Raw genomic sequence first — 12,261 nt, forward strand, 5'->3', positions numbered from 1 at the left:
TAACAAACAAAAGACGACCTTCAGAGAGTAAACAACATCTACGGCCACACAGACAGGACATTCAGAAGGCTGGAGCTGGTTATCACTTCAACACAGAACATCCAACACATCAGACTCAACAGCTGATTTTAAAGATAGAATAATAGTGTTGCACAAAACGTGTAAATACCATCAACGATGAGCCCAAATAAACACTTAAACAGACAGTTCACCTAAAAATGCTAAATCTGTTATCATATACTCACCCTAGTGTTGTTTTAAACCTGTATGACTGTCTTTCTTCTGCTTAACACAAAAGAAGATAACTGAAGAATGGCCATTTTTGTCCTTACAATGAATTGTCTGATAATTGTAACACTGTCCCCCTTCAGGTTGTGATACATCGTGTCTTTTTGCTGTGAAATATTTACTCATTTTTATCAAGTAAATGTAAGAATACATTTTAAATTGCTAGTAATTTTTCAAGATAATCACATACTGGACTGAAGCAACTTAAGTTTAATTGCTTATCCATGCAATAATATAATATGAAAAATCATATTAAAATTTGATTATTAATTATGATACATCAGGCTTTTGAGCAACATCTATTTATATGTCTCTTTATCATCACTGGATTGCATTGCATTATATGTTTTAAAACTACAGAGCTTTGATAATAAAATAATCATTTAAATATCATTTTACAAAGACATTTTTGGGAAATACTATACAAAGTGACAACAGATATTTATATGCATGCAAGGTATGCAAGCCATCTACTATAAGATCTCATTAATTTACACTACAAATCATCAGAATTTCAGCTTACTTTTTGGCCATATAATTATCTGAAACTGCACCAAACTGCATATTTTCACTCAGTCTGGACTTCTGATGTTTTTTCCTCCTTGAATATAAACTCCATAAAATCACCCTCTATCAGCTTACTGGGTAACACGATAAAAATTGTACATTTAAAATGTAAAACATTTATTTGTAACATTACAATAAGGTGAATCTGTGAGGGTAATTTGCTTAAACTGTCTTAAAAGTCATGTAATAATGCAAAAACAGTCTTAATATTTTCACTCAATTTGGGCCTCGGAATAAAATTGAGGGTTTTTATTTATTTATTTATTACATATTTTCCTATATTATACTATATGTGACCCTGGACCACAAAACCAGTCTTAAGTCGCTGGAGTATATTTGTAGCAATAGCCAAAAATACATTGTATGGGTCAAAATTATAGATCTTTCTTTTATGCCAAAAATCATTAGGATATTAAGTAAAGATCATGTTCCATGAAGATATTTTGTAAATTTCCTAATGTAAATATATTAAAACTTATTTTTAATTAGTAATATGCATTGCTAAGAGCTTCATTTCGAAAACTTTAAAGGCGATTTTCTCAATATTTAGATTTTTTTATGCACCCTCAGATTCCAGATTTTCAAATAGTTGTATCTCGACCAAATATTGTCCTATCCTAACAAACCATACATCAATTGAAAGCTTATTTATTCAGATTTCAGATGATGTATAAATCTCAATTTCGAAAAAATGGACAATTATGACTGGTTTTGTGGTCCAGGGTCACATATGAGCCATAAAAGCCGGATGTATCAAATATAATACTCAACAAAAAACACGAATATGTAACTTGTATGTAATATGTAATATGTCAGGGTTAAGGCACAAACATGTTTGGATAACATGAGGGTGAGTAAATATGGACACGTTTCATTTTTGGATGAACTATCCTTTCAAGAGCAGATGATACTTTGGGTCTGGGCACAATTACTGACTGATGCACAGGACACATACATTATATTAAATATTACATTATAAGACAGCATAGCCATAATACATTTTCAGCACATAGTAAAACAACAATAAAACCAGTCTGGATTAATTCACTTATAAAAAGTGGTGCTTTATAATACTAGTTTTTTTGGGGACATGTACAATTATAATATCATAATAATCTTTGAAGTACCTTGTAAATATCAAGGTGTATGAATAATATTGGTAATCATTTAGTGGTTATATTCATTACCATTACTGTACCATTGTTCCTCGACAGTACTTTTATGTAGTTCAAACAGTAAAATATTGGAATATTCAGAATGACATGCACCTCCTGTTCAGAAGCGTGAAAATAAAACCACTTTGTTGCGTATTTCAAGCAACTCAATTGCGTTTAATAGAGCGCAAATGTGACACAACCGGAAAGAGATATAAACAAATTTTGTCAGTTTAGAGAGGTCAAATTGTGCTAATCTAGGACGTCCTTCAAAACACAATGCTTCCATATAACAGTAATAGCCACAGTCCTGTCAATAGAGGCTCCTACAGCTCTACTGACTAAACGTGCACAACACACACACACACGCACACGTGATACAGAAGAGAAGGTGTTACCGATGTGACCATGCCAGAGGCAGGTGGGACACTATGTTACACAGCAGCAGTGCCTCGTCTGGAGGCAGAACCAGAGATGACTCCTTCGATCCAGGGAGGCGTTTGAGAAGAGGGCTGGTCAGAGTGTTTTGGCAGTGGAGAGCGAACACGGACACTCTCAGCTCCGGATCAGGGTCAGGAACTCGTCTCGTGTCTTGGGGTCCTCGCGGAAAACGCCTAGCATGGTGCTGGTCACAGTCTTGCTGTTCATCTTCTGGACACCTCGCATAACCATACACATGTGACTGAAAAAGACCAAAGAGAAGAAATACATCTTGAGGATTGCTCATACTAATTACATTAAATAAATCAATAAATAAATAAATAACATTTTGCGGATTGTCCATACTTATTGCATTGTAAAAAAAATTAAATACAATAAATCTTGAGTATTGTTCATGCTTATTATATTGTAAAATTAAATTAAATTAAATAAAATAATAAAATCTAACTTGTGACTGGAGAACAATAAAGAAAAGAAATAAATCTTGATATTTGGTCTTTCTTAGCATTACATTGTAAATAAAATAAAACAAAATAATAAAAATAAATTAATTTTAACTTGTAAGCAGAGAACTGTTAATAGAAGAAATAAAACTTCGTATTTGGTCATTCTTAGCATTATATTGTAATTAAAAAGTTTAACTTGAATTTGACATACGTTGCTTCAATGACCACCCCGACACCAGCGGGCTGTAACGCTTCAGTGATAGCGACTGCAATCTGTTTGGTTAGACGCTCCTGAACTGAAGTAAGACAAGCAGACAGACCAGAACTACTGAGAACATTTCAACATTAAGTTTTCAAGTTATTAGTGAAACAAACAAGGATTTTGAAGGAATATAAATATTGTTACATGCTAGAACTGTTTGAGGAAAAAAAAAAAAAAAAAAAGACCATTACCTTGCAATCTCCTGCTATATATCTCAACGATCCTGGTGCAAAACAAAAGCATGGTTAATAATTATATGTGATATAATACCTCCATATGTGATGGTGCTTTGATAAAACTTCATTGCTCAGGGATTTTAATCATTGTGGTAATGATAAAACCTAGGCCAGGCGTCTATTTGGTCAAAATCTATATTTTATTAAATTTCATTTTAAATCACTAAATGTAAACTGTAAACTAACAATGTGCACACCTTCAATTAAGACACTTGGCAATCGATCAAAGTTCTTAATTAAAAATATGTGTATTTATATAAAAATATATAAATATCTGTAATATAATGATTGGAACATAATAATTGGAATTTACTACCATTCTGAAGTTTGGGGTCAGTACATTTTTTTAAAGAAATGACTTTTTATTCAGCAAGGATGTGTTAAATCGATCAGAACTTTTTAGATTTTTATTTTAAAAATCCTAATTGTTTTGAACTTTCTAATCTGAAAAAAAAAAAAAAAATTATCAGTTTCCACAAAAATAATAGGCAGTACAACTGTTTTCAACATTGATAACTATTTCATATTAATAAGAATAGAACAAACACACACAAATCCTTTTCACAGATAATGATGACTAGAAAAGTCAGTCTCTGTGCCACTCGGACCTTGTCATGACTACAGCTATTAAAAAAAAGGAACAATAACAAATTGTAGAAATAAGAAATGCACCTGTGTGTGTGTGTGTGTGTGTGCGTGTGTGCGTGCGTGTGTGTGATTAAGTGTGTGGCACTGCTGAGAGCTACAATTCGTGACTGCTGTTGTCATGTCTTCATTAGTGGAGTGCAGTATTACGGTTGGTACATAGTGAATGGCTAAGCCACAGGTATTGGGGTCAGATTGGATCAAGCTTCTCTTTGTCACTCACACATTGTGTCTAATCCTCTTACAGACACTTACACTTTCACGGTTTCAAACACACACACACAGGCGTGTGCATCTTGATTTCACAGACAAACACCCCTGAGGGAAAGAGAGCCATTAATCCACTTTACTCAAGCAAATGCTGCTGAATTTACTGAAAAAAAAAGAAAAGCTGCTTTGTGGCAGGATAAATTTGTACACTCGTGAAGGAATCCATTAAGATTCAATATTGTCTGCATCATAAAAACATAAAATCACCTCATTATATAACAAAATCTAAAATTTATTTTAAAGGATACCACAAGAACCATTCAAGCAAAAACACTCCACAAAAAATGCATTTATTTGATCAAAAATACAGTGAAACTTTTGTCAAATATTATTAGAATTTAAAATAACTGCTTTGTATTTTAATTAAAACAAACTATTAATTTCTTTCTTTCAAGAAAAGCATACTGATCCCATATACCCCATTTTAAATGAAAAAAAAAAAATGAAAAAATTATTTCAAAAATTTTATCAAATGTATTGTTCAACAAATAAAGCCAAAAATTATTTGGACACTTTCTGGTGGTCAAACATGAGTAGAACACGTCAATAGTGTGACGTAGGACTGTATTTTGTTATCTAATGTAATGACAGTTAGATAGACTTGGAAAGATGGAAGTGATTTAAGTGCCCAAATACTTTTTGGGGCCACTGTTTGTGAAAACACAAAAGATGTAAACGAACTCACAATAAAAATAAAAATCACTGAAATAGATTGGACTTTCATATGTGTATGAGAAACCTGGATGCATTTTGCCTACCTTGCTAATTTACTCAGACCAAGAACCCTCTTGTTTGGAAGGTAACCTATGTGCACCTGTGCAAAACACAACACATTAACTGACAACCGAAAGACAGAACTGCAAAACATGGGACTTATATACACAATACTTCCACAACAAAATGTAAGCCTTTGCCTGCCCTGTGCAAAACTGGACACCGGCACTAGCAAGCTACATGGCACGAGGGCTGTGCAGATTTTAGTTTTGATTTCGATTTTGGCTTCCAATGATTATGAAAGCACGATAGTTGAAATAAAATGATTATTGGGTCATATTCCATTCCTTGGAATGGAAAGCGGTGCACTTTCACGCCTCATTAAAAGCCCAAACGTAATGTCCAATTATGTAACGTGACTGTCATAATATGCGGTCTACTGCATGACATGCTTGATATTAAAAAGAGCTGCAAAACTGCGAAAGAGGGGCTTTCTGTGTGCACTCTCCTAGATCGAGCAAAAACAAGGTCAAGCGAATTACACTTGGGCTTCGGGTGCGTGACTAAATGTTCAAATACACACAAAAATATGGCAAAATGCACATATTGGTGAGTCCTCATAAAAATACAGTCAGTTGTGTAAACAGTTGGGAGCAAATCAGATGCGTGTCAGTATATTTGATCCTATATGTAATATTTTAGCATTATGTCTCAAAGTGACAGCAGCCCAATTTATTCTTGCTGCTGTCTGAGGAGAACAAGTGAACAAGTACGGGGGAAAAAAAGAACAAGAAAAAAATCACTCACTGCTCTTGACTGAATAGCTATAGTAGCTTTAATAAGGATCAATGTACTGTATATTTAATTCATATAGTGAAGATTATGTTTTATTTTTACATTTGATTGTTCAATTTCAGTTTTTAAAAAGACTTGCATTCTTTATTTCATTATTATTATTATTTTTTTTTTTTTGTATTTTTATTATTGTTTGCAATTTTCTTCTTCGGTTTTATTTCATTACTGACTGTTTACTCTTCTTCAATAATTGATTGAGGACTTTTTTATTTTGTTCATTTAAATTAGCCTAGTATAAGTTTCTGCTGTTGTACTGAAATTGGCATCAAGAATTGTGAAGTTTCACTGGTATCTAAAATTTTTATATCATAGCAACCTTATTTCCAGCAAAATACCATATACATATATATCTATTGCATTGTGTGTGTATGTATATATATATATATATATATATATATATGTACACGCACATACATATATACATATATATATCACTGTTGTGAAATAAATGTTTTTGGTCATATCGCCCACTCCTAATCGTGTTACAGTAAGTAACCATGATTTCAATATTAGCCAAAAAAATTATGATTTTTGCCATAATCGAGGAGCCCTACATGGCACAGCAGCAGACGAGAAGTTAAAGATGCAGAGAGCTGTATCTGTGCATATGCTCGGAAGTGACTGCACATCTGACAGCTCCCCCAACCTAACCTCCTCTCCACCATCCAACTCAAATGTCACCAACAATTTGATGAAACAGCCCAGAGAAAGGGCAGCATCAATAGACATGCGAGGATTTTCTTTTTTTCCTCTTCTGCTCTCTGTTCTGATGCGATAATCCTGCACGTCACTAAACCCTCTTGGCCTTCTTTCAGGGCCGCCAAACTTCACTCAACATCCTTCAAAACCATCAATCGAGCTTTACCGACAACGACAGAGCACCTGGGAAATGAGCAAAGCGCTTTTTTCAACTTAATCCACTTTAGACCAACAGGCAAGAAATGTGGCGACTATATGGTAGATATGTTTCAAGTGTAAAAGAAAGCGCACCTGTTCGGCTCGGTGTTCGTGATGGACACTAACAGTGTTGTGTGGACAATCATGGAGACGGTGGATGCTGAAGCGCAAGCAAGAGGGCCAAAAATGAAAGAGAACAGGCGCACGCCTCTCTGAAAGAAATTGGTGTGTCATTATCTTGTTGCAGATGCGGCGAGTGGTGAGGTAAATAGATGAGAAGGGATAAGGGGCCACGCCGATGACGACAGGGAGCTATCAGCAGGGGACGCAGCGGAAACGACGGCCCTCCAACAGCATCTGACAAACAAAATTGCAAGTGGTGGGAAAAAAAAAAACATTCAGTGCACTTGATCAATGGCTCAGTCTATCATCAGCAGCCATTTGAGCCGTGACAGTATCGACGGTGTCTCTTTTGTCTTAAATGGCAGACACCTGCAGTGCTATGAGCTGGAGGGAGGTGCTAAATGTCAAACCTGGAGGATTAAGAGTGGGCATTGTTTTTGAGTGGATCTCAGACCCAATATTCCAACTTGTCCTTGTTACCTTCTAGATTTAATTATAGCTAATTAACTTGGTTATTGACAGATTACATATCAACTTTCTTTTTTTTCCAGGTGCATCAGAAATCCTGGAATGTTGCTGCTATGTGAGTGAATCTCACAAAGAAATGTACAAGGCATATTTCACCCCACAATCACAAGATATATTTAATTTAAAAAAAGTAAATAAAGCCATTTTTTAACAATCATATTTTCATAATGAAAATGATGAAGCACATTTGCCACCAAATTCTCATTAATGTAATTCATCAATAAAAATCATCCTGTTTAAAGTCAGCATACATTGACTTAAAACACTACTTACTTGAGCAACAATACTTTACAGATATTAACTTCAATAACATACCACATTACAGTAATGAGAATAAAACATCTTGCATTACAATAGACTTCATAAAAATAATGTCACAATGCAAAAAATATATAGTCCAGAAATATATAGGCTTCATTTCTTTGTCTTAAGAATAATTGATATCATTCTATAATTTCTATACATTTTGTTCTTTTTGGAAATAAATTAAAAATAAAAATAAAAAGTAATAATAAATAATTAAAATTATTAATTTAAAATGATTTTAAAAATTAAATATTTTATTTTAATTAATAATAAACTAAAATTTTAAACTTGAAGAAAAATGAATAAACTTTACTTAAGAATAAAAATAAATACAGACTTTGTTAAACCCTTATACAATAGGGTAGTGCTGTGACAAATTACTTTTTAAAACTAAGTATCCACCACAGAGGTTTTGTCTCTTAAATATGGTCATAAAATCTGCACTGCAAAGGTGACATGAATGTTGCTGTTAATGAGGGTAAAAGGATTAGTCTTACCCGGCCAAAAATGGGAACTAAATGGTGTTCACACATGGAAAACATGTCAATATCCTTCACTATCACCATCTCGTCATGGTCCTCATCAAAGATTGCGTCATTCAGGACATCTGCAAGGAGGCACAACAACAAAATCAATAAGATCAGACTGGTCACCGTCAGGTGAGTGATATGACACCTGATGACATCATGAAATCATTATATTTCAACCCGTACACTCTTCCTGTTGTGGCCCTGTGTCATTTATCTTAGCTCAAATCATTGTTCAAACATATCCTGTTTTATCTAGTGGAAATGCACTGTCTTTTCTTGTGGGGCTTTTTAATTTCCTGGCCGCCTATCTTGGGGTAGGTTTCCGTGGAAACATGGCAAACTGCTGGCGGGGCTTCAGGGGCTTGTTGAGATGTGACTCTCATATGTGTTGTTGCCACTTTTGTGTAGTCACTGTGTGAAGGCAGAAAGCAATCGATTTTCAGGCTGTTTTTATGTCTGTGATCAGTGTTGGGGGTAAGGCATTACAAGTAACGCAAGTTACGTATTCAGATTACTTTTTTCAAGTAACTAGTAAAGTAACGCATTACTTTTTAATTTAGAACTAAATATCTATTTTCTATTATCTATATAAAATATTATTTTTCAAACAAGTAACACTAGTTACTTTGTTTCCCCTGTCTTGACTGACAGCTCTCGTGTTGCCATGTTGAGAAAAATGGGGAGTAAGTGCAGAGGCGTTGTGTGCGCTGTGATGTTACTGTAGTTCGAGACTAAATAAGAACATTATTTACTCTTCTCACTGCACAAAAACAGATTCAGTATTCCTCAAAATGAATAAAAACACACTCGTCGTTTTTCACTCGTCACTCGTCTTTGCTACTGACCTTCGATGATCTAATTCAACCATACTAATCAACAAAAATGACACATTTGTTTCATTTTTGTTATTGCTGAATAGTGTTAAACTTTCTTCTTCTGTGTCATATTCTTCATGCAATTTGTTTGAGCTGCGCCCTCTACTGTACAGACGTGAATTTGCATTTCCTTCAGCCTGAGGCGTATTCATTTCACTTCTGTTGTGAAAAGGGCTTTTACATTTGTAAAAGAAGAACTTTTTTATATTAAAAACAAACAAGCAAGCCCTGCCCAGATGTAAAAAGTAACTCAAAAGTAACGTAACCCATTACTTTCCATAAAAGTAACTAAGTAACATAATTAGTTACTTTTTTAGGGAGTAACGCAATATTGTAATGCATTACTTTTAAAAGAAACTTTCCCCAACACCGATTACTTCAGCGACAGGTGTATCCCAACTAATTTTTTTTCATTTTCTGAAAAACTGAGCAGTGTTTGCCCATGCAAAACTCCTCATCATGCTGGCAGGGTGTTGTGGGTGGTTGTCAGGGTGTTGCAAAGGTGTTATAGATCTCAAAACAGTCTCTATGATATTCTGGTCGCTATAGGCCTGTCACAATCAGTTTTAATTAATTGTCACAAATAATTGTGACTTAATGATTTATTTCTGTTCTGTTCATGTTTTTTTAATTGTATAAAATATGTAAATAGAAATTAAAATAGTCCCATATAATTTATTTAAATGTGTAGAAATTGATCATGTTTATATAATTATTTAATTAAATATTATAAAATATATATTATATATTTATTATATTTATAATATATCAATATAATATAACATAATATAATATATAATGCACTGATTAAACCCACAAGCCTCCATTTCGTATGAAGTGAGACCTTTGACTATCTTTATGTACTTTACAACATTCGTTTTTCTTTATTATTTACTCCCTGCCAGATTATGACTTAAACACTTACATTTTTCCTTATTTCATTCTAATTTGGATGGCAAAATTTGATAGAAATCTATGCTACATAATTATCCCAGTTATCATATCACATAGAAATCTGCATTATTTGAGGTAACATTCATTGCTGTGGCAAAAAAAAAACATTCTGGACAAATAATGTGCTAAAGTTTAACTAAAGGTTAAGGGTGTGTTAAAAATGATCATGAGCAATAGTAACAATAGTTATGCAAACACTACTGACAAACTGATAGTATCCCTCATAAAGGTGATTTAACTAGTTTTTCTGATGTTGTTTCATGGTTCCCAGAACTAGGAAAGACTTTTGTTAATATTTAAACAGATTCTTGTCTTTTCACTGTTCTGCTTGGTGACTAACCAGCAGGCTTTTCAGAAACCGAGCACACTATATATGCATGCAATGTTGTGTAAATGCTGCAGCTGATCTGAGCATCAGTCTTTGTTGAATTTAACCTGAGGGCAGCAGCTGTTACGAGAGAACTGTCATCAGGCTCGTCCTAAACAAACAGCTGCTTTCAAATGCACAGGAACAACACACGGAAAGGTCTCACGTATGACGGTGGCACTGACAAAAAAGAACAGGAAATCAAATCAGCATCTCCCTGAAGTCATCTTTCAGCCTCGCTGCCACCGTCACACACACTCAATTAAACACAAACCTGCTTACACACTAAGCAAATATACACTTGGAATACAATAAGTAACCATAGAAACCCATTGAAATTGTGAAGATGTCAACTAGCAGAGCTCTGGTTAAGGGTAATGTTACTGCTGCTGAGGGCTTGGCTTGTTCTCCATCGTTTAAATAAGAGACAGGCATCCATCCAGCCAGTGGGCGCAGGGGACAACGGAGCGTAATGATGAGTAATATAGAAAAGAGACCATATTGAGCTGCTTAAATGCTGTAAATTAAGCTATATCACTCGTCTCTATGATCTTGAATGGTTTTATGTGACATGAGACCACAACAAAACCATAAAAGTATAAGAAACATAATGATATAATGCATTATAATAATATCATAATAATTCTCTAATTTCACAATCCTTCCTTCCTTTACCAGTGTCTGTGACTGTGACAGAGTAACTGAGCATTAAGACAAATGTTTCATAAGCATCCTTTTTAAAACTCAAAATGGTAAAATGGTGCAAAAACAGTAGCAAAAAAACGATTTATTTGCATAATCACCTAAAATTATTTACAGGTGTGTGACATTTTAACATACTTACATATAAGTAAACATTGCTGTTTGTTGTAATCCTGGTAAATAATAAAAATTATTATTATATAACTTGTTATTGTTTTTCTTTCCTTTTTTCTTCAGTTAGTGTAAAAACCAAACCTGAATATTTTAAACTATTAAAATATTAGTAACTACTATTCTCGTAGTTACGAAGCTACGAGAATATTTTTTTGCGCATAGAAAACAAAAATAACGACTTTATTCCACATTTTCGTCTCTACTTGTGGACGCGCGTTCACGACAGTATCATGACGCGAGCATGTGGCGGCACAACGCTCGTAGAGACGAAAATGTGGAATAAAGTCGTTATTTTTGTTTTCTTTGCGCAATAAAAGTATTCTCGTAGCTTTGTAACTTTACAGTTGAACCACTGATGTCACACGGACTACTTTGTCGATCATCTTGGTACTTTTCTGGACCTTGAACGTGGTAGTTACCTTGCTGTCTATGGGAGGGTCAGAGAGCCCTCAGATTTGATCAAAAACATCTTAAATTGTGTTCCGAAGATTGTGTTACGGGTTTGGAACAACACGAGAGTGAGTAATTAATGACAGAATTTTCATTTTTGGGTGAACTATCCCTCATTGTCTTCTAGTTATATTTAGGTTATTCACTGATATTCCTAACCTCCAGTGTGATGCTAACCAATTATATATTAAAATATTTTCGTAAAATATATGTAAGTAAACATTGATGCATGTTGTTGTATTGGTGTATATTTATTTGAATTATTATTATTAATAATATTTTTTCCTCTGTGTTCAGTTAGTGTAAAAACCAAACCTGAATTATTTGAAACTAGATTCCTGTTAAACTTGACTGCTTAACGTAAACATTTTGAATCTATTTGTCTACAATTGCTGTTTGGTCGAAATTACTGAATAACATTGAGAATGAGATAAATATTGCATGCCAAATACCACAACTGTACATACAATTTTTGTC

General features: G+C 34.0%; 1 protein-coding gene across 1 annotated transcript in view; it reads right to left on the reverse strand.

Annotated features, from left to right (window-relative positions):
• Positions 1-1,602: 1,602 nt before the first annotated feature.
• LOC107680005 (GTP cyclohydrolase 1-like) overlaps positions 1,603-12,261 on the reverse strand; it is a 13,792-nt gene continuing 3,133 nt past the window's right edge. The window contains exons 2-6 of the mRNA XM_016475742.1: positions 8,230-8,339; positions 5,068-5,123; positions 3,350-3,381; positions 3,108-3,192; positions 1,603-2,691 (exon numbers count right to left, since the gene is read on the reverse strand). Of these exons, the coding sequence (XP_016331228.1) occupies positions 2,565-2,691; positions 3,108-3,192; positions 3,350-3,381; positions 5,068-5,123; positions 8,230-8,339 (410 nt within the window). The 3' untranslated portion in view covers positions 1,603-2,564. The remainder of the gene's footprint in view (positions 2,692-3,107; positions 3,193-3,349; positions 3,382-5,067; positions 5,124-8,229; positions 8,340-12,261) is intronic.

This window comes from Sinocyclocheilus anshuiensis, unplaced genomic scaffold (genome assembly GCF_001515605.1).
Source record: "Sinocyclocheilus anshuiensis isolate Anshui unplaced genomic scaffold, SAMN03320099.WGS_v1.1 scaffold772, whole genome shotgun sequence".
Classification (NCBI taxonomy): domain Eukaryota; kingdom Metazoa; phylum Chordata; class Actinopteri; order Cypriniformes; family Cyprinidae; genus Sinocyclocheilus; species Sinocyclocheilus anshuiensis.